The sequence below is a fragment of the Strix uralensis genome, chromosome Z (assembly GCF_047716275.1).
Source record: "Strix uralensis isolate ZFMK-TIS-50842 chromosome Z, bStrUra1, whole genome shotgun sequence".
NCBI lineage: Eukaryota > Metazoa > Chordata > Aves > Strigiformes > Strigidae > Strix > Strix uralensis.
In genome coordinates, this window is record NC_134012.1 from 96739669 (window position 1) to 96763769 (window position 24101).

General features: G+C 36.8%; 1 protein-coding gene across 1 annotated transcript in view; it reads right to left on the bottom strand.

Moving 5' to 3' along the window:
• Positions 1–23165, bottom strand: part of RIT2 (Ras like without CAAX 2) — a 178089-nt gene extending 154924 nt beyond the window's left edge. Inside the window, exon 1 of the mRNA XM_074855732.1 lies at positions 22824–23165. Coding sequence (XP_074711833.1) covers positions 22824–22926 — 103 coding nt within the window. The 5' untranslated portion in view covers positions 22927–23165. The remainder of the gene's footprint in view (positions 1–22823) is intronic.
• Between the last annotated feature and the right edge of the window lie 936 nt (positions 23166–24101).

Here is a 24101-nt window from a genome sequence, read left to right on the forward strand (position 1 = left end):
GTCACCCAGAGAAGCAGGAGTGTATTGAAGGATGCACCCCCCGACTTCCTTGCGGTTGCATTGTCTGAACTCTTTAGGCAAGCCTCAAAGGGGCAGACCTGTACTGAGTTGGCCCCATCCTGTAGCCATTTGTGGCTCTATTGTGTAGGCCAGACCCCATGCATGCCTTGCTAATGAACTGACAAGAGGCAAACGTTCCTGCCCTGAAGTCAGATGCAACAAAACTTGTTGGACCAGAGAAAAAAAACTAAAGGTGAGCAGATATGCTAATCTGCGGATGTGATGAACTTAAAAAAGCAGCAGAAAATTTTGCTCAGTGTGCATCCACCACCGAAGCCAGATCTGTGTGCACCCACCACCGAAGACCTGAAGACTGAGGACCAACAGGACGTCGCTGGATCCATGGTGGTGACTATTCCTGCAGCCCTATCCTGCATCCTTGCTTTATTTCTGTCTTTTCCTTCCATTCTGTCCTATTGCTACCCCTCTTCACTTTTTTAATAATAAAAACCTGGCTTGGGTATACGGCATTTGACCTCATTTGTGTCTTAATCTCGCTCTTGGGATCATATAGAAACCTCCCCCAACATTGGATCGGGACAGTGATGAACACATGACACTAGCTAGTCTTTAGAAAGATTAAAAAAGAGCAAATATTTAATTCAATTTGTCCATTGAAATCTTCCTTAAATCCCTATTTAATATTTTTTTTCTCCATGTAATTGGTGTTTTTTCTTTGTTATGTTAAGAATAGAGATGGCTCTCTGGGGCTTTATTCAGATACAAGGATAATTGATTTAAATATTGAACATGGGTCATCTCTTCCCCCAAAGGCAGTACCTGCACAGAAGTCTCTTAAGTGTTTAATATAAGTGGACTGTATATTGCGCCTAAAGCCAAAAGCAGGATCTTTTGATTCTAATGGACACATGGGAGGAAGTGTTCCCTCTTCTTAGCTGCTGGTATTACAGGTGAGATATTTGTTTGCTGTGTGAATACTAAAGAAACACTAGCTCTTGTTTTTTCAATCTATTCTTATGTCCAAATTTCTATTCTTATGTTTTTATGTTCAACAGTCCTACCCTGATATCTCAATTTTCTACTCCTCTTTCTCCTACCATTATTTTCCTTGGAAAAAGAAGGGAAAAGCAATTCAGTTTTTCATAAAGTCTAAGACCACAGTTGACCATCTCTTCTAAACTGCAGAGAACTGACAGTGGACTCCTCAGTATAGAAACTACACATTAAATTTGTGGCAGGTGATTTAAAACATTCACAGTCATTTCATGACCGAAAGCTGTTTTCTTGTATGACATCCATTCTAATAGAAGATAACATTTCACAGTAATACTTTATCCAAAACCTGTTGGAATCTACAGGAATTTTTCCACTGATTCATTAGATTTTGAATAAGGACACAACAGTCCAGTTCAAGAAATACCAAAACACCATCTCTAGACAACGTAAAATATGTCTAAATAAATATCAGTACTTTTCTAAGTAGGGAAAGACTTCTGAAACTGAACCTAAAACCTTTGAAAATATTAAGTGGACTTCCATCATGTTAATCTTCAAAATGAATTCTCAGTGACTGAATTGTCATTTTCTTGTGTTGCTTTATGCTCCAACTAGACAAATTTTACTATTCTTACTTCCAAGTACTTATACCAAACTGAGATTCTTCAACATTTTTGTACAACTAATAAAGAAAGAAAAGAGAAATTAGTCTTTTGAAGGTCACTGAATTTCACATAAACCTGAAACTTGTTTCCTATCTGGTGTCAGTGTACAAAGGACAATAAAAAAATCCTGTAATATATCTGTTGTATATTTACCACTGCATGGGAAAAACTCTTGAGAACTGAGGAAAGATTAAGAGTAATTTTATTAGTAAAATTTCTTGTGCAGTTAAATACGGAGAACATGACCATTACTTCTTTGTTCTCAACGCAGGGAAGTTGACATAAACCTCCTTACTATCTTCAGCTGGCTTTGAAGTCCAACATGTTAACTACAAATTTATGTAACAGAAAGAAAAATCAACCACATAACTTCTCAGACATTCAGTCAGACTGATCCAGCCATTCACATCATATTCAGAAGAGCATAGTCACCTTTTCAATTTATTTTTTAACACAGAGTGACATATTATTGATTCTTTAGATTATTGCTTTAAAAGAATTACTCTCAGAGTTTGGTTTTTTTTGCCTTCTTTTGAAAGTCTGATATTCTCAAGTGGATAATGATAAGACAAGTGCACAGTGTATTTTTATGCATTTTGCAATTACTTAATTGATTTTTGTAAAGAACTGATTTTAGAGCAAATGTGCATCAGTTTTGAAATGTACAACATTTATCAGAGATTGGGTTTTAGTTTATTTTTATATATTTCCAGAGACTTGACAGTAGTAATCTCTATCTCATAAAGGGACCTTCCTGACACCAATGTTCTCCACATGTTTTGTGGCTGTATCAATGTCCTATGAAATGGGATTTGGAGCAGGCTTCTTCTGCTTTGAGTCAGGGGCTTGCAAAGGCCAGGTGGTTTGCATGTCTTTTTGCAGCCTTCTGGAAACCCATGTAGTCACTCTGTTTAACAGCACACACACCTGAATCTCATTCGGTTATCTTTTTGCTAAGTAGCTTTATCTGGTGAAAAGGGTCAGAAAGAAATGCTGATACCTTTCTCAATACTAGTCCCATTTTAAAGGGCCTCAGCTTTTCCATGTTTTTTCAATATTTCTTCCTGAACCCTGGCTATACAATGAATGTCAAAGTCTGATAAGGTTGGCCAGGAATAAATATAGAAAATGAGTCAGGGAAGTCCTTATGATTGGTCAAATAGCTGCTGTAGAGCAAGAAATTCAACACTTAAATCCATTGAATTTATACTTATATGCATTTAATTTATATTATTTATTTTTAAGATTGGGCCTAGTGAAGGAATAGAGACTGAATTCTTGACATTATAAGAAGATCCTTCTTGTCTGACTCTCTCAAGGGATGAGAGGCCTTGCAGAGGGATCTAGAGAGACTGGAGCACTGAGCAATCATCTATGGCATGAAATTTAACAAGAACAAATGCCAGATTCTACACCTGGAACAGAGTAATGTGGACACAAGTATAAACTGGGAGAGGAGTGACTTGAGAGCAGTCCTACAGAAAGAGATCTAGGGGTGCCAGTTGACAGCACGCTCCATGTGAGTCAGCAGTGTGCCCTGGTAGCCACGAGGGCAAACAGCACCCTGGAGTGCATCAAAGACAGTCAAGAAATTCATTGACAGTATTGATCTACCTTTGAGAACTCAAATAGAGAAAACGTATCTTCAGATACAGGCAGACCTTCAAATATAGGTCATCATATAGAAACCTGAATCTGTATTACCCACCTTACTGGCATGGCTGAGGATATTCCTTTTAGAGGCTATCATATGTAAAGAAAGTGACAGGCACGACATCATATCATTCTACTTTCGATAATCTAGTCACCTGGTGGAGTATCCATTTACATCTGACTAAATATGGCTTCCTGCACAAGTCTGTCCAAGTCTGTGAAATTTTAGAGGGATATTGCTCATGCTAACCACAGCATTGGTCAGGGAAGACTGGAATTGATCTGTAATGTCACTCCTGGAACTGCATAAACTCATGCCAACCCCTGAGCTGACACATAAAGAGCATTGCTTCCTCCTCCCTGAATGCATGCAAAGCACATGTAAAGGTCAATTACTCTCCAATAAATGACTCTCATAAGACTTATAGAAATTTTGGTGTTTGTGAATAAAAAACATGTGCAGAAACACATACATGAAGAAAAGAAGCAGATTATGTTAATTCTTAGAAAGCGTTAGAGATGTAGCATGAGGCAAAAAAACATGACAGGAACTGTCCTAAATTGCAGTGACACAAGCATCGTATTATCACACAGCTTTTGAAATGTAAAGAGAAATGCGTCTTCTCTGCACAGTAGAAAGAATCTGACCATATTTATCTGTTTAACCTGAATATATTAAGACAGAGAAGCATGGACAAAGAGGTGAAATAATGAGAGTCTAGGAATAAGGAGGTGCGTGATTTCTGCTCCCTTACCTCTGTTATGCACCACATGTTCAGCTCTGACACATGTGCACTAGCTATTTATTCATATTGCACCAGATGACTCAACCACTTGTTTTCAGGAAAGTAATTTGTTCAACTCAATTACTGTAGTCAGCCACTAGATAGTTTAAATTACGTATCATCTGTCTCTTATGCAAAGTTCTCACTTCATTTGTCTCTTTGATTGTTTCAGATGCCGCTTTGCCATACAGGAGATAACATAAAAGGCATCAGACATAATTTATCAAATATCACAATTTCTAGGTCTGATGATGTGCAAATTGGACTCCCATTCTGAGAGAGAAAAGGCACTCTTGGGGATGAGACTCTGTCCTTCAACTTAGGAGCTCTGTATTCTCTTCTTGGACCTAATAATGGCTGATTGTATAGTTTTCATTTCAGATTCTCCAAAGTATCTACAGTCATACACTACCCCAGTTCTTGTAGTTGAAAACTCTGGTGAAAAAAATGGATCTCAACTGCAAGTTTAGAGAGAAGTACACATTACAGAGCCATTCAGCTTGTGGAAGATCAAATTTTAGTGTAGATGAGTAGGTATGATAATAAATAAAGGTATAGCGACACCAAGACAGGATGGTATTTATTTATCCAAGTAAGATAAGTAGTTTAAAATGGGAATTTTCTTTAAAAAGAAATTTGTTGTTGATATAGGTGTATATATATATTTCTGGAAATTTAGTACGTAGTATTAAGTGGTACTTACCGTCAGGGCAGAAATAAATTCCTTTCCACAACACACTCCCTTAGACGACTTACTTTTTGTCATTACTTAGATAATTCAACTTTGTAACACATTATCTTTGCTTTTGCGTGAGAAAATGGAGACACGCAGATGTACTTGCTCTCTCCACAGAAATGCCAGAATTGCTATACCCCATAAGTTTTCTGCTCTCTAGAGGAATTAATTGGCCTGAATCCAAAGGGAAAGAAATATCATAAACTACAAAGTATTTGTTGTCTTGGGATGAATTTTTCATGCCCTTGGATCACTGACCGTGATGAATCAAGTGGCACAGAACAAGAGATCAATCAAGAACAAGTGCCAGCGAAAGTGAGAAGCACAGCAGACAAAGTGATATCGATGTCAGAAGATATGTCTGCTCCATGAAACACTGACTCATCTTTCACCAAAATCTCTAAATATGGTGATACCATTTTGAGACTGTTGACTTAACATGCTTCAGTGAAGCTGTGAATATCAAGTACCTATCTGGTAAGATCTGCCTGAATGCAAGCAAAGCAAAGCCTTGCACGCTGTCAGCTACCTTCAATCTTATATTTCTGGAAAACTTAGCTACCCTGTGATTAAAAATAGTCCTTACAGAGATGTAGTCTGTGATGATGCTTCTACCTTATGAGATTCTTAAAAGAATTTGCAGTAACATACATTTTATAAAGTATTCTACAAAAATCTAAGGTACCTACTGCAGACAAAATTAACACTTTCTAAACAATAAGTGATTCGCAGGTTGGTCATGTGTGGAAGCTAAATTTTTTCAGTTGGAAAATGGATGAAAAGAAGATTGCAGGGGGACAGCTTACTGTCCAGTAATTGCTTACTGTTTACTTCACTGAAAATAAAGAAGTCATAAATCTAACTTGCTTTAATAAAAGCAAAGCATAATTAGAAACTTCACCTCTGCGCATGTTAAAGGCTACTGTATTAGAACAGGGAACTTTAAAGTTAAATTTATCAGTCTGCATGAGCTAAAAGAAACAAGCTTTTTAGAAGGGGGACTGAAAAATTCTCACATATCCAGTGGATTAAGGTCTGAGGAAGATGCACACCATGTTGACCACCACATTATGCATTTTCAGTTTAAAGGGGAGCATTATTATCACTGAAATTATAGATGGTTTTAATAGAGGAAAACTACCTTCAGAACAAATTTAAGTGAAGCAATCATATACAACTTATATAAAAAAAAGAATAAACATTGATAAATTCTGCAATAATAGGAACTGGTACTAAATCCTACAATTTATTATGTTCAGGAACTCTCCACATCGATCACAGCCACCCCTGCCAACATTCAGGCTATTCCCACCTATCCTTTGACAACTAGTCATCCTAGTTGCCTAGTCATCCAGGCTTCTCTCAAAAAATAGAAAGCATTAAGTATCTAGGATTGTGCACCAACCATAGAGAGTACCTACATATCTAGACTCAGATAACATTTCCAGAAGCTGAAATTAGGCAAGACAAATTTCAGCACTAGTACTTAATTTTTTTTCCCACAGAGTTTCCTGGATGCTTCTTTCTGGCATATCCCAGAGTTACCTGAATCTTGAACACCTAGCTAGGTGTTTCATATTTAAGTCTATCAAGGTGTAAAATAAACTATTATTTGTCTTTTTGAGTTTTGGTTTAGGAGAAATTCCCAGAGGAATACTGGGCCCTGTCCAAAACACGGCCAAGAAGCAGCTGGCTATTTCTCCCCATCTGCTCAACAATTCAATAGCTCTAGCAAGTAGACATTCACAGTTCCTTTTCTGTTTGAGGACATATACACTAATTTTGCTGATTGCTTAGTTTACAAAACATATTATAGACTCTCTTTCCTTTAATTGTTATGTTTAGTTATAACATCTTTAGAGAATTTCTCTTAGTGCTTATCACATTTATCTTAATTTGCTTATTCAGATGACATGGACTGTGAAGAAATTGTTGGATAAAGTTCAAAGAACTTGTCACCTGGTACCACTCACAGACTCTGCTGCACATGATGACCACAAGGTGGCTTAAGTATCTACAGAGATGTATCATTTAATAACTTTTAAAAAGTATTCTGCATTTGAAAGTCAGAAAGCTTCTTACATACAAAGGAAGGCAAATATCTCTGGTCTCATTTTACAGATGGGAAACAAGCAGAGAAATAGGGTTTACACTAGACCACAAAACAGTATAAAATATGGAAATTGGATAAAAGGCTAAGATTCTGTGTTCCAATGTACGTTTTTACAATTAGGTAATCAGGAGCAACATGACCCCGTGTTCCAGTGTCAGGGGATTAGGAAGCTTAGATCAGATTTATGTTTACATTAACTCATGTATTATGCTTGCAATATCTTTCTGATTTCCACCAACATATGCATCAGCTGCCACAATAACAATACCAGTGATTTGATTGCTATCCATCATGAAGCTTAAATTTCTTTCTATTTAAAAGTAAATGATAAGATCATTAATCATACAGATTTATGTATTTAAAAACCAAAAATTAAAACCTAGCCACAGATTTATGGCTGTCTGGGGACTACTAAATCACTCAAAGATTTTGTGTCTTTTGAACGCCCAAAACCTAACAAATAGATGTGATGTTTAAACCAAGATGGTGAAAGGAGAAACAACACAGAAATACACAGGCTTAAGCTACAGTCATTAGATGAAATTATGAAGAAAGTAATGTTATTTTTTATTTTTTTTATTTTTTATTTTATTTTTTATTGCATTTATGTCTATGGAATCAAACACAAGAAAGAGGGACAATACCTCATCTGCCTTTAATAACTGTCACTTCAGTCAGTCTTGTCCACTGCGTAGTTCAATATTAACTACTGTGATTGGTAAGAACATGCTAACAATCTTTGAGCATCACCGTTCAGAACTGGCCATTCCCTGCCACAGAGCAGATCTCAAGATTTGCCAAGAATCCTGACAAGGCCAAGAAACTACTATGCTTTCAAAAATAGCACCTGGGCATTGAGAACTGCAGCCAGTACTACAGAGATGCCGAGAGTTGCAGTGTGAAGGCAGCACTGTTGTCCTGCTCCAGCGTGTTTCCTGCATGGCACCAAGGCTGCCTGGGAGACTGCTGCTGACCCACGACACTGTCTCAGCTACACTGCACCATGTCTACATTCTGCAAGTGGCTGATATTGGCTCAGAGTTACTGAGCTGTAATAGAAGAGCTTCAAAAGCAGTTTGGCTTCCCAGAGTTGATTTCCAAATACTGTGCTGTATGGAGAAATCTGAGACTGAGAATTGAAGACCTGGTGTGGAGAATGACTTCAATACTGGCCAGGGCTGACCTGCAACATGGGCTTCAATAGATTCCTTCCAGGAAAGACAGTTCAAAGTGATTTAATTCTCCTTGGAACTGTAGGTACTTTAGCAGTAGCACCAAACGTTAAGGATACTGACCCACCTTTTGCCAATGATGATTTAATGATGTTATAAATATGGCATTCCTCATTTCATGTGCAAAAAATGTAGCATGCCATGAACCTCCTCCTGTGTGAAAAAACTGCAAGAACTCTGTAAGTACCTTAGCACCTGACTGTAAGATTCATCTGGATTCAGCGCTGGGGTTCCCCAGGAGCATGTGAGACAGCTGGACAGCAAATATTTCTAAACCACTGTGTGTTCACTGCAGAGATGACCTACAAGTCTGTGACTAAACCAGTGTTGATAACACACCAATGTTTTGGCTTTTGCTGAACAGTGCTTGCACAGCATCAAGGCTTTTTCTTTTTCCCACTCTGCCCCCAGTAAGTAGGCTAGGGGTAGGCAAGAAACTGGGAGGATACACAGCTGATCCAAACTGAGCACAGAGATATTCCATATCATAGGATGTCATGCTCAGAAATAAAAGGTCAAGGAAAGTAGGAGGAAACAGGAACATTAATGGTTATGGTACTTTTATTCCTGAATAACCCTTATGTGTGCTGAGGCCCTGCTTTTCAGGAAGTGGCTAAAAATCTGTCTGCCAATGGGAAGGAGTGAATAAATTATTTTTCTTTGCTTCTGTGTACAGCTTTTGCTTCAGCTATTAAACTGCTATCTCGATCCACAACTCTTTCTGTCTTCTCCTTTCTCTCTTTCCTGTAGAAGAGGTGAGCGAACAAGGGGCTGGGTGGGTGTTTGGCTGTTGCCTGGGGTCAAGCCACCACAATTGCTCACCCAGAGACTTATGTCTTAAACTTTAGAAACTTCTTTGTAGCCCAGGAACATTTATTCTGTTAGCTATTTTCTTCCATAATGTATCAAACTCAAAATGCATTTGAGGTTCTTTGTCCTTCAATTCTGTTATAAATTCTATTATAATATTTGCTGGACACAAGACTATTTGATACTTCTCCCCAAAACTACAGAAATTACTAGAGTAATTCCTAGATTTCCCCCCTCTCTCTGCTCCATCTCATTTAATGATGCACTGTTTTAACCATTTTAATGTAGATATTTGAGCAGGTAGGGGAGAAAATAGAGGTCAAGGCATCCTATGGTAATCTCAAAGAGGCAGTCAGGAACAAATGCAGATTTCTTTCAGCTGCATAATTTTTCCTCTTTCCCTCCCCTCCCCACCTAATCCAGTGTGAGTGGCTTCCCCATTAAGATGCATTCATTTGGATGGAACTCAGTATAAGAAAAAAAAAAGCTGTATTCTTTCTGCTCTACTGCTAAGGTCAAGCAAAGAATCTGCGTTCAGCTGCCAGTTTTCTTTGTGATACGTGAGGCAGCACAGAAAACAAATTGCATTTCCACTCTTTCTTCGTCTCCTCTTTTAAATGCCACAATACTGACAGTAATCACTGAGCTGAACAGATATGACACAGAAGGCACTGATGGAACAAATAAGGCGCATCCTATCTTTGCTTTCCAGTGTTAAAGTAAACAAATATGTATTTAGTTATCAGTTTAGCTAGAGATGGTTCTGAAGATAGGTAAGTTTTTAACACTGTGCCATTGTGGGAAACTCATCATATGTTAAACATCCTGAAATTAACATAAATATAGAAACAAATTAGAGATATAAGAAATTCAAAATGGGAACAGAAAACCTGTTTGATAATAGGTTATCAGTCTAAGCCCTTCAACACTGCCATATTCCTGGTAAAATATTTTATTAACAGGAAATACACTTAAAATAAGTTTATGAGAAAGATAAAATGAATTTTGAAAGATAGCATGGGCTCCACACACTGTACTAACATAAACAGGTGATATTTTACATTTCCCACATCCCTCATAAATTCTACCATATGCTTGAAGGGAGAGCCTGCAAGAAAAAGGAGAGAAAAGTGGGAGGAAGGAATTAGAACTCAGAAGCAAGTAATTCTATCACCAACCTCTTAACGATTTTTTAGCAACATGTTATGCACTGAACCTGAAAATAATTATTCATGGTATTTGTCTATTGCATTGAACTTGAACTGCGAGCCAGGGGAGCCTTTGATTCCCTCAAGAACTTTCATCACAGTGCAAGCTGGTATTGTCTATCTAGTTTATTTCCTGAGCAATCATGTCAACTACAGTCTATCTAATCTGTTCCCAGTCCACATCCTACTATTTGTTGTGACTAAATTAACATCGATGGTGCTAAAGATACTCCCATGAGTTCCAACCCTGTAAAGTATTCACTGCCTACAATTTTTATCAACTTCATCTGAGATACTGAGAGCCAGGAAAGGAAGAGTTAAAAATTTCTTGGCACAAAAATTTTAATTTCTGAATTTTTCCTGCTAAATAGACAAGAAGAAATATGCTTCATTAACAAGCTTATTAATGTATTTGAATGACACTACCTTAAAGTATCCCAACATATAAACTGGTTTAACCAATACTTGAAACTTAATATACTAATATTCATCCAACAGGTACAGTGATGCTTTAGAAACATACGATACAGCTTCGCAAACTAGTTTGATCCATAATTCTTTTTATGTAAATGACATAGAGGAATAAAGGCTTTCAATCACCAAATAATTCTATTCTTTAAATGTACTGTCACTGTCAATCAATAGAAGTGGTTATCTCACTGGGTTTAGCAGAGCTTTGTGTAATTCCTTGAATAACACATTGGCACCAACAACTATTTTCCTTAAAGAGTGAAAATATGTGTTACTTTACACTTATAAATATATCTCACATGAGTATATTTCAATGATATATGTATTCAAATCTGTTTATAGTCACTGGCATTTTGTTTTGATTTGTCTTCATAATGCCATTTGTCCGTATTTGATTATAGGGAGGTAGGTGTTCGTTTATAGGCAAGTGTGATGAGCAGTAAAAGCTAGGGAATAGGAGTGAAGGCAACAGCTGAGTCGCAAAGAATAAGAGAATACTTCACATATATTTTTGCTTTGCATCTCGATATTTTTCCTAGATTGGGGAAAAACAGAACTTGATTTTATTTCCTAGTACTGGGTGAAATATATCTCTAGTACCACTGTGATTCATTATTTTATTTGAGATTTTGGTGTGTGGATAGATGTAATACTTCAAGGACCAGAGAATAGTCTGACAATGCTGGGCATCCCACTGAGGTATTGCTAAGGCCGGGGCTCACAAACTCCCCACAGTTTTGGATGATTGTAAGAACACTACACAGGAGAAACATGACTTTGCCTAGCACCCCATAAATTTATGTTAATGTTTTAATTTACACAGCCTTGTTCATGGCTGAGGAAAGCCTCTAGAGCACCTGAAGAGTTGGGAAAAAAAGGGCTGTGCCTAGAAAATCTATGCTGTTACCTCTCCAGCTTCATACTCTAAAAAGCCAGTGGGTGAGAAACATGGGATAAGAAGCTACAGAGACAGGAGAAAGATGCACTAATGTGACACCTGTATACATTTTGGCCACCAGTACCTACAGAAGGTGTTGGGTAAGACCACAGGCCAGTAGTAACTAGATGGATAAGCACAATCAAAAGACATCATCTGAAACCAATGCTTTTTGAAGTATGAACTACTGCCCTTTCCTTCTATTCCTTTACTCCCTTACTATTGCTTTTACTCATCTTTGTCTAATTTTCTGTTCTCAATCTTTTTGCTATGCCTCTGTTTTTTTCTAATTTTTTATTCTCTGTCTTCAGTTGTTCACCTCTGTTACATTTCCCCTTTCCACTGCTGTTTGCTTCTTTTGTATCTTTTGTTTTGCTTTTTTTCCTAACCACTTCTCCACCCTCAAATATCACAGCCAATTGTCATTTTGAGCATTTTATCTGAAAAACAGTGGAAGCTTCTATGATTTCGCAATTGTTGTTATGTCAGACATTTAATAACTTGTATCTTGGTCAATTTTCATGGAGGAAAGATTTAAAAAATGGGCCTTTTGACTTCCACTTTTATAAAGACAAATCAGTAAACAAACTACCCTCTGAGAGACTACGATGCAAATTCACAGATATTACTAGACACTGGAAAATCCACTGAAACTCTTACAAGTGAAAGGAAGGTGTAGGAAACAAGGTTTGTGGAGCTCTTGGGGGGCTACTTGATTACTGTGATAGATTGCTCTTTCTTCTCCTCTATTCCCAGCAGCGAAATAAAGTGTCTCTAGAGCATATCTACAAGCATAAGGAGACCTCATGAGGCCCAGGAATACTTTTTGGCTGTATGCAGTGGCAGATACTGTACAAAGCAGACCTCTTGGATACCGGGTGTGATGTGAACAGATGACCCTGTCACCAGGCAACTCAGGTAAGATTATTCACTGTGTAGAAAATGTCTAACATTACATTTTATTCAAACTGAGAAAGAAACATTATTTCTGTTTAAGAAAGTCCCCCCAAAAATTTTAGAGAATAGGAAACTTTCCAGCCTTCCTGGCATTCTGCACGATTTAATAAACTAGAGTTCTGCTGGTTTGAAACAATCAAGAATTTGCCAATCATTGGTTTTGGTTTTGAACATTCTGAGTAAAAATCTGAAACAATGGTACATATTTTGCAAACTGATAAAATGACATTTCTGTAAAGACACTGCAGATCCTGTTCAGCAGGTAAGGGTTCAGTATAACACAAGAAGTTGTGATGCAGTTGTGGGCTAGTGAATTTACTAAGAAGTCACAGGATCTGACAGAGAATATGAATTTCATCTAGGATTCCTTTATTTTGTGCATGTGAAAATGGACAACAACTGCAGAAGTACAAAACTGCATAGCACTTCAATAAGATTGAAAGGAATAAAATTAAACAACAGCTCTTTTTGTAACTGTAATCAGTGTAAGCTAAAGAAGAGCTACATGCAACAGTCAGCTGATTACAGCTTTTACTTTGCAAAAGCTTATAAAATTATTTTTTAAAATTTATAAGCATTTGTGGGCCCACCTTTGGGTCCCCTGAAATAACTAATTTAGTTCTTCATTTTTATCTGAATGAAAAGATAAAACGCTGCTTTACAACAGGTAACTGAGTTGAAAACATACCTCTTTTGGAAGCCAGAATAACAATAGCCCAACTTGGCAACTCTTGAGATAGTCTTTTATATATACACACCCCCCACACACACACTGTCCACTCTCATGGTTTAACCCCAGCTGGCAATTAAGCACCATATAGCTGTGTTTTCACTCTCCCCCACCCAGTGGGTTAGGGGAAAGAATTGGAAAAAAAAAAAAAAAAAAAGTAAAAATCATGGGTTAAGATAAAGACAGTTTAATGAAACAGAAAAGTAAGGGGAAATAATAAGAGAATATAGAAAATAGGTGATGCACAATACAATTGCTCACCACATGCTGACCAATGCCCAGCCAATCCCCAAACTGCAGTGTCCCCCGTTGGCCAACTCCCCCCAGTTTATGTAGTGGGCATAACGGTCACATGGTATGGAATATTCTTTTGGCTCATTTGGGTCAGCTGTCCTTGCTGTGTCCTCTCCCAGCTTCACGTACCCCCCAGCCTCTCTTTGGCAGGGCAGCATGAGAAGTTGAAAAGTCCTTGACTTAGTATAAACTCTGCTTAGCAACAACTTAAATATTGGTGAGTTATCATTATTCTCATCTTAAATCCAAAACACAGCACTATGCTAGTTACTAGGAAGAAAATTAACTATATTCCAGCCAAACCCAGGACATCCACACAACTTGAAACAAAGTGGTTTTAACCAGTGTCTCCACTGGGATCTGGTTAGCGGGTGAGTAATGCATTAGCAAATCATTATAGCTTGCAGCAAAGTGTCTTCCCAAGACAGCAAGACCTCTGAAGCTGGGACCCTGCACAATGCTTTGCTAACATTCAATACCTGTCAGTGGAGCTGTGTGAGCATGATGAGGCTTCTAGCCTCCAGGAAAAAAAATTAGAAAGACTTGCAGGCATAAAGGAAGACTAATTAAAGTCAATGAAAAAATTAAAAGTGGAAAAGGATTACCAGAGGAGTGGAAGGAAATAAAATGAAAAGTATGGAAGGAAAAGAGATGAAAGCAACAACAGAAGGGAAAAAAAAAAAAAAAAATCTTTCCTAATTGTGCTTTCAAGAGTGTCCCTATTGGATTTAATCTCATCCAAATTCTAGCAGATACCATGTGCCGAAAATGCTGCAGATGGCTCAGCTCAGCAGCAGGGATGGCTTGGAAAGGAAACAGTTCCTGTGGCTGTCTCAACAGATTGTTTGCAGCAAAGATACTGACAGTGCCCAGTCATTGTCATGAAACAATACTTGTTCCCTATTTGAGACTTCAGTCTGGGCGTTTCGAATGTCAGATCTGTGTGTGGTTGAAACCAGGAGGGTCCTTTATAGTTCAGTTCCTGTTGTTGAGGAACAGCCCAGAAGGTTTCCTATCTCTTAATAGCAAGTGGTATGAATGGGAAAAGCGGACCAGTATACGTCTCAATGAAATCTTAATTGTGTAAACGAAGACTTTCAATAAATCACACGATGAAAAGCAGATTCATTAATGTAACCTTCCATGAGTTCTAATCACTTCACATCATTGTTCATGCAGAAGAGGTTTCGATGAAGGTCCCAAATCAGTAAAACCCATTTCCCTCAGCAGAATGGAGAAGAGGTTTTTTGCAAGTGGTGAGCTAATGGATTGATCTACTTACCTTCCATCTGCACCACCACCCAACATATACATTAGGTGGCCATTACTGTTAGGGTGCCACATGAGCATGTTCGCAGTAATAGAGGAGTTCATACTCTAAAGGATGTATTTTAGCTCTGTGTGAGGCAACATAAGTTACATTTTTTGTACAAAACAAACAAGTCCAGTCTTGAGACCAGCCTTAGGATCTCTCTCAAGCAGTCTGAACATATAGATGCTGGTTATGCACATTAGTAATGCCACATCAGCCACAATTCCTCACTTGTGGACTTTTAACACATTTCATAATTTTGAGGATGACAGTATTCCTTCTCCTCTGTGAGGGAGTTTGAAGACTAAATGCTTCTTCTGTTCATTAACATTCAATCTTTATAATGTATTCTTTTATCTTAAACCAAGTAGACTAATACAGCTTTCACCAACCTGTTTTTTCAGACTATTCCACAATCTGCCCCATCTTTCTTTTAACCATGATTAAAGATATATACTGCTCTTGTTGGCCAAAGGAAGTCAGGCCTGAAGATCTCATATATCTCTAATGATACGTGTTTTAATTCTAATTTTACCACTTAGCTGGTTGCTCTACATTAAGAAATTCTTGTCCTTTTCCTCCTCAAATTTTGAAAATTTGTCTTCTTTTCTTGATATTTATTACCTGCAAATATCATAAATTCTCTGTCCCCCATGCCAAAGTGGCACAGTGACCAACTCCCTTGTTAGCCTTATCCATGCGGATATTCATTATCTGGATGTTATACTGGGAGAAGCTGGATAGATCAACCCATTCACATCACAGCTCCATCCAGTCCCATTTACATTAAATCACTGAATACATATGCAAGTTGCACAATAAAGAATCATGGACAACTGGTTGAGAGAGCTATTTGAATATAGCCATTTGTCATCATAAATCATATTGTGTCAGCCCTTTTATCATCTCTTGATCTTCTCTGAACTCTCTCCTATTCATCAGACAGCTTCTGGTACTGAAGAAACCAGAAGTGCAGACAGCTTTCTCAGTAGGAAATTGGTATCTTACTTGCAGAAACCATCTTATTAAATGCAGGAGCCATAATTGAATCCTCCACCCCTCCAACCATTGAATTATGTGAACTGGCAAAATAATGAAAATATTTTTAACTAATTTCCCCAAGGTAAATAATTCTGGCCACAAGGTCTACCCATAGTCAAGAAAATTAATGAATAAGCAATGTGTTTAATCCTTTCAAGTGGATAACAAACACACTAAAGATAAATGAAGAATATTGGAAATGGATCCAGAATTATTTGAATCATCAGCTTCAGTGATCACCACCCAGCAAAGGACTACTGAAATAGCATAACACATACGGAAATGCAGAATTCAGGTCGTCACTAGAGAGGTGATAGCACAGGTGACTGTGTTGGGGGAAAGACCAAGTAACTTAAGGGTTACTGAAGATATTTCTCTGTATGTGATCTCTGTGAACTACACCGGAACAAAAGAATTCATTATTCTCAGAGGAACAAGAAAGGACCATCAAGAAGAAGCCAGCAAACAATCTTGCTTCTAGTAAAACCACTGATAGAATAGCATGTGAATTTTTGGAATTCATATTGAGAAAATGATGTGGAAATACTAGGGCACTCAAAATAAGGATACAAAATGATCTGAGCAGGAAAATAAGCTTCTACAAGTGAGGTTTCAGACTCAGTGTATTGAAGAGAAAGGAGATCAAGGTGTGAACTGATTATTGTCTACAGTTTAACTGACAGGAAAGTAAGAGAATAAGAAGTTTCTTATAGTTGTTAACAAAGAAGTGATAAGATAAAATAGAAGTTGGAATTACACAAAATTGAGCTTGAAATGAATTCAATAACCTGTCTGAAGGTAATTGAAACATAATAACAGTTTTGCTATCAAAGATCACAAATATATATGAAGTCTGCTTTTATAAAGTCTCCAATGTTTAATCTGGTTTATGGAAAAAAATGGAAGCTGCCCATACCCAGGGATGTAGTTACCCAGCATTAATGGGCCTTCCTTACAATGTTTTTTTTTTTTTTCATGGTGAAAATACAACATACACCACCATCAATCTGCATATAACATTTGTAATTCTTCATTAGAACTATGACAGTAATTCAGTTTACAGCATCCCAGATATGACAAACTTAGCTGGTGGCTTACAGTGTTCAGTGAGGATTTTTCCTCCATAGATACATATTTGTCAAGAAATATTCTTGTGTCTTTTGGGCTGTATCACTGATGGTATTCTGCTGTGTCTTCTCTTCCTTTCCCACCCTTGCTCTCACACTTCCACATCAGGACACAGCTGATCTCAGGTTACAGTCTATTAAGTGACCAAGGGAATTTATATGTCATTTTGACTGATACCCATATACTTTATATATATATATATATATATATATATACACTATTACCAAGCAAGGAAGTTTTTCAGTGGTCAACAAATAGATATTCTTTTTCACCTCCCCTCCCCCCCCCCTTTTTTTTAAATTAATTTTTCTTCATTTGAATGAGTACAATTAATTATTTTCCTGAAATTCCCAGGGTCTTATATTTGGTCTTGAAAATCAAAATTTTTTTTTTTTCAGACAGAGGATGATGAGGAGACAAACATTTATTTTCAGAGGGATGCAGATGTGTGTCTTTATTAATAAAGTATCTCAATTTCTACTCCAGTTGAAAAAAGATGGGTATCTGTGGAGTGATAGAAGAAGCAGCACTAAACTAGACACCAAAAACTGTATTTATATTGACATTGGGGGAAAAAAGAAATTTGGTTTGCCTTAACTGTAACCCATAGCATACCCAGGCACTTGAAAGGCTACTTTTTTCACCTTGACTCATAGTGAGCAACAACTTAATCCTCCACTTTCACTCTGGTTATTGATTTGACTTAGAAGACAATAGAAGCCCAGACTCTCCCTTGATGCCGGACATTAAAGGGAAGCATAGCTGTACCTCAGAGCATATTGGGGGAAACAAAAACCAAACCAAAACCAACCTCCCCCAAAAAACTGAGAAGCTGTTTGAACAATGCGTGAGGTGTGTTCTACAAAATCGAGTCTTGTGATGGTGTAAGAACAGCATCAGCAGACCAAAACGGTACTTTTCAACCTCAGATCTTTTGATGCCAGTGGAATCGCTACTTTTGATTTTCTTCCTTTTCCAGTGTAGTCTGGTTCATAAGAGAATTTATTTCCAAGGGATTAGCAAACAAATGGAGTGGACCAGTTCTCCAGTACACATTCCATAGTACTATCTGTACTTACTGGGCAGTCTTACTATGAGGATGTGCTTGAAATGAATAGGCACATAATATACTTTATCTAGACAGAATAAGAAGCAAAACTAGTAAAAAAAGGGCAGTTGATCACACAAATTAAAAAAAAAAAAAAAAAAAAAAAAAGAAGATACAATCTAATTCCTAGCACAGAAGTTCCCACATCACAAAAACCATTGCTGTTTTCACACATTTTGGAACTTATTTTGTACACATGATCCTGAAATTAATTAGATGAGTCACATGTATCTGTAGAAATATGGCATTTATGCAACACTGGCAAAAAAATGAGGGAAGTCAACGGGGTAAGCATGTCTCCCTTAATCAGATCAGGCTGAAAATAAATTTCTTCATATTTTTCCTCTAACAACTCTAAGAGAATCTTTTCTTAATTCCTTCTCTTCCCTTCTCTTTTATTATTTTATGATTGAAGCCTGCAAACATATATCTAAATATTTTCCAAACCTCTATATTAGAACTAAAAATATATGTTTTACAAAAATCTTGGGGTAATTAATTGACAATCACTTCATTTTTTTTAAGGTGGCAAGAAATAAACTGGCAATCAGTCTGAGAAATAAATCATGAAAGAAGTACATTTTCTCTAAGATTAAAAAACAACTTACTAGCAACAAATATTTATTAAGTTTTGATTTTTTTTAACATTCTTCTTCTCATCCGAGATGCAACTTTCACAGGATAGGTAACATGAAATTCACTTTGCATCTATGATACATCCCTTATATGGATAAACATGTAATTCCATTTACCAGGAATAACAGTAAATCATCTTCACTCTTAAGTAAAACAACTTTAACCAGCAGTAGGAAAAAAACAAAACAAAAACCAAACTAGAATAACATTTTTATTCAATCAATAAGATGTATGTAAATTTAGATTATGGTGCAATCTGATCAGAATTTGAAGGATGTTGAGAAAATAATTTTTCATTACATAGAGGTTTTCTATTTTATTCACTTGCACAGGTACATCAATTTATTTGTTCTTTCCGGTAGTCACTGTGCAACCCCTCAGTTAATTATTCTTAATGTTTTGTGGAATGTGCTGCAGTTAATTATTGTTATTAGTATAATTAGTTTGCTACATATAAGCCAGAAATGCATGGTCTCAGGATTTAGAGGCTCTTTTGTATATAGTTTTTATAACACTGAAAAATAGAGCTAAATCAGAGGTCTGAGCTGCATCAGACTAGGGAGCATGAGAGTACTAGTTTCACTGACCAGGTGCAGAGGTCTGAAGTTCTATATAAGCAAAACCTGTTTCAAAACCACTGGGATTCTTAGGGTTTAAACCCTGTGTCAGGCAACTTGAAGTAGGTTTGAATGGTACTGAGCCGGCCTGAGATTTGTCATTGAACCGTAGAAGACTGATTGAATTTTAACTACAATTAGGAATGTGTAGTTTTGCTATGGACTATAATCAAATGAAAGTCAGGAGAAAATTTACTTTTATTTTATTTCACTGCTGTTTAATTCCTGTTTCAGCCTAATTTTGGTCTGAACTTGCAACAGAGTGTATAGCTGTTCTTGATGTCAGACACAACCTACACAAAATAATAAATTAGCATATTGCTCTGAAAACATAAATAGTTCTATTTTCAGAAGTTATTTCAGATAACTCATTCTAGGGAATCTATAATCTATCATTACAGTACAGAAATCAGTTCCTAGGTAAACTTACATATAACACTGTACATTTTAATTAAATGCCACTCTTACTTATTTGCTATGAACGTGGGTTTTTTTTTTTTTTTTTCTGGTACTGATTTTGAAATGTGAGGACCCCTAAGCAACAATTCTTAAACAATTTGCAGTTTACACATCATTACTCTAAATGTGGTAGGTATCAGACTTGGATGTGCTAAGTTTATCTTCTGTTACCAATTCTTCTGAAATTTCTACTACACTGAATAGCCCAAATAACAGGAGGTTCGCTCTCCTCCTGGACTGTCTGCCATCTTAGAGCACAGAAATGGAGACAAGCCTGACATCTCAAAACAAATATTCTGTAAACACCACTGCCAAAAGAACATCCCTTGATGGCGTCCTCTTCCTCATTCTTCCCTGTCCACACATTCAGTCACCACCCTCAGACCCTTATAATGAGCATGCAATTTTCAATGCATACAGTATGAAATGGCACAGTAAGAGAGCAGACGAGGGTGGAAAACTGAAGATCAAAATGCCCAGAAGATGTCTAGAAGTGAACTATGTCCTGGGCAAAAAGAAACCTTTTAACATTTCTGCAGCTTTGCTCCTAAGGAAAATTCTTTCCAAACTTGAATTATTTAATACTGAACAGAAGAAGGGGCTTTCATCGAAAGAAGTTTCACACTCAGCAACTTAACCTCAGTTGTTGCTGCTTTTATCATGACAAAAAGTGAAGGAAGATGGAGAAGGAGAAAGAAGCCAGGATATTATCAATACACCATCCCATATATCACTTATCTGTCAAACTCTAAATTGGAAATCGAACCTTTTTTTTAATCTTTCATCCTTATTCTACCCTTATCGTTTTTTGCAGTTAAATTCATTATTTCCTGGACAGAGTGAATCTAGGTCATTAGGGAAAAGCAGAGCTCATCTTGGAGAATAAAAGTAGTCATTCAGACACTTTTCTGCTTTTAATCCAGTGTAAATTAATCTTGTTTATACAACGGTCAGAATGAATTAATGATTTATGGAATTATTTCAATTTTTCCTTATCTCTATCAGAATTCTATCAGTTGAACTATCTCTCAGAATTCTACTCAAATATTTCATGCCCATTCCACATTGGAAGATCATAGCCAGTAAATGATGAACTGCCACCTCCTTTCTTCTAGACTCTTAATTCTCAGTTGCTGTTTTTTCTCCCAGAAGTTTCACTTCTGTGAAAACAACAGAAGGTTTTCATTAATTCCATTGAAAGTCATAACTATGCACTTTATTTTTTTTTTTTTTTTTTTTTTTTTCGCTAGACCACACAGACACTAGTTCTTCTTGAATAATTATGTGGTCCTCAGCTTTGGAGATGTATCATTAACTCGTGTAATCCACAGATTTGAAGGTTTTATTCTCATGAAACTAACTGATGTTTTCTGAATAATGAGATCTGAATAAGCTTCATTTGTGTTTTAAAACTCTTATCTAAGAGTAAATGGGAACTCTAAAATTTCCTCAATGTGTATATAAAATTTGGCTGAGATGATTCAGTTACATTATGAATATGTTATAATTTGCAATATCTTTTGTTTTGATGAATGAGTCTTCTAAACAACATTGTTCTTACAATAATATATTTGGGAAAAATTGCTGCCATCTTTTGGATGCACTCAGGAAAAAAAAAAAAAAAAAAGAAGTGACATTTTATTGAAAGTTCCAGCTGACATCCTGGATACCTGCTTTACCATGGAAAAGATAATTTGAAATTGCAGAAAGTTACTCCGAGATAACCAATATTTTCTTCTTTCCCATTTTATATAGTGATCATAGCATAACATCTGTGCAAGAATTTTTTGCTTGATTAAGCAATACGGATGGGAAATAGCATCCACTGAAAGATGTGCCACTGAAGTTGAAGCCAAACATAACAAGAAAATGGAGATTATGGATACAGAAAGAAAATTATATCCACTATCAATATTTAATTTTTTGCATCTATACTTTGTCTTGTTGTTTGAATAGGAAATAAAACTTTTTTGATTTACACAATTATTACAGTTTAGTGTCACATCTTATTTATCCTGTTATTTCTTTGAAATCTAGCCTGGATATATTATATTATCATTTTTTTGATGTTTGTTCTCTTCTTCTCTTTTTGTTTTGAATTTTCAGAAGATATAATCAAATGCTTGTTGTGTGGCCAGCTCAATACACTGGCTTCTGATACAAACACTGCACATTCAACAGTCTTTTTAAGAACAGCAAATTCTAGTGTCAGTGAGAATAAATCAAAGTTGATAATATCTGGGAAAAAGAAAACATTGTCCGAAGAAAATAATGACTCCTCTGAAGAGATAGCATTGTCAGACACTAGCATATCTTGCCAGCACTGGACAGTGATATTAAAATATGCTGCAAATCTACCTTATCGCCTGAAGTGAGACTCAGACATTTATTCTGTAACTGTCCGGACAAGAGAGACAACTAACACCAGCTGAGCTACAATGACACTCAACAAAAAAGTCAAAAGGAGATGTGAGGAAGAAAACAGTCACTGCAGGCATCCTCCTCACTTTGCACTGTGCAGCTGACTTTGCAGTTAGTTTCATTTCTGCCCGGGGACAAGGACCAGCAGGCCACGTTACATCCACACTGTCCAGCAAACCATCACCCCTCACCAAGTGTTAGAAGGACATGACCACTTGCTGTTAAATTAACAGCAGCAAGCTGACCACTCTCTCCTCCTACACAATGGAGCCAAGGTTAGTTTTACAAAAACATCCAATTAAAATGCTTATAACATTTCAGTCTGTAACAAATTAAGCTGACTCATTGCCCCAGTCACGAATTATAGAGTCTTTTATCCAAGCCATGTGCAAGAGAAAGAGGAATGAAATCCCTCATTAAACAACGTTCTTGTTCTGTGAACTTTACTCCAAATTCACCCCTTCTCCCCAAAAATTCTGTTGCTGAAACTTACCGCTTTTGCCAACTCCCCCTGCTCCTAGCATCACCACCTTGTACTCTCTGGAGCCTGCTGAAGAATTGCTGGAGGAGCTGATCATTTCATTTTCTAGCTCCATCTTGCACGAGGCAGAAGAACGGAGCAAAAGGGAAGAAAAAGCAACTGGCAGGTGCTTTCTCTGATCTTAAACAACTATAAAAGCTTTGCTAAAAAAAAAAAAAAAGCAGAAAAGAAAGGTATAATGCAAGAGGTACGATTTATCAGCCTCACACTCGCTGCTGTGCCTCTGTTAGCTGGAGAAGGTCTCATAGCAACCACTTTAACAGCTTCCAATAAAATTCTTTCTCTGCCCCCTCCCAGCTCTGTATCATTCTCTGTGTTTCCCTTCCTGGACAGAAGCAGTTTTGTGAGGCTCAAGAGCCCTGGTACCTCTGGGTGTTGCTGTGTCATTGGAATCAAATTGAGCAGAGCCTCCAGAAAAAGAAAATGGATCAAATGTCTTAATTATGATGTTTGTTATTGCATGTAGCACTTGCTTGAATTTTAAACAATAATAAAACAGACCAGACAACCTCCTTGTCACCTTGGAGTTAAAGATTCATCCTATATTCATCAAGTTTGCTAGATTTACATTTAATAGTATTAGAAGTGAAATAAGCAACAACTTTTACAAGCCTTTGTTCTTTATGAAGCTTACTACAAAGCAAAGAAGTTTTCTAAGGTTAGGTTTGCCCCCAGATCAATTCTCTTTTGGTTCAGTTTACATCAATTATTTGCAGAAGTAAACCAGGTATTTTGAAAAAAGGTTTGTTTGCTGTTTTTCTTTTTTCCCACACAGAATTTCAGAATGATGTTGGGGCTGAAGACAGGGGGGAAGATCTATTCATCCAGAAAATATCCATGTAAGCAAAGGAGAAAAACAAATTATTATAAGTATTTCATACTAATATCAAATGATTTATTTAACCAAACTGGTAAGCCCAAATATATAAGAAGAGAATAAAGCAAGAATTTCATGAATGACATCAAGTGTGAAAATCTCCCATTAGAATTATTCAGTGAAAACTTACTACAAACAGCTTCAGGTCTTCATTGATTTCTGATTATATCCTTCACAGATCTAGTATATTTAAAGAATGTGATAAGTAATAAGATACTTGCTTATCTTTAACTGTTATGCAATGTTTTTGAGGACCAAAAAGCATCTATCGCAAAAAGGGTCTAAAACAAAAACTTGCTTTCCTTTGAAAAATGTTTTCATGACAAGTGGAACAATTAAGGAGACAGGGAAAT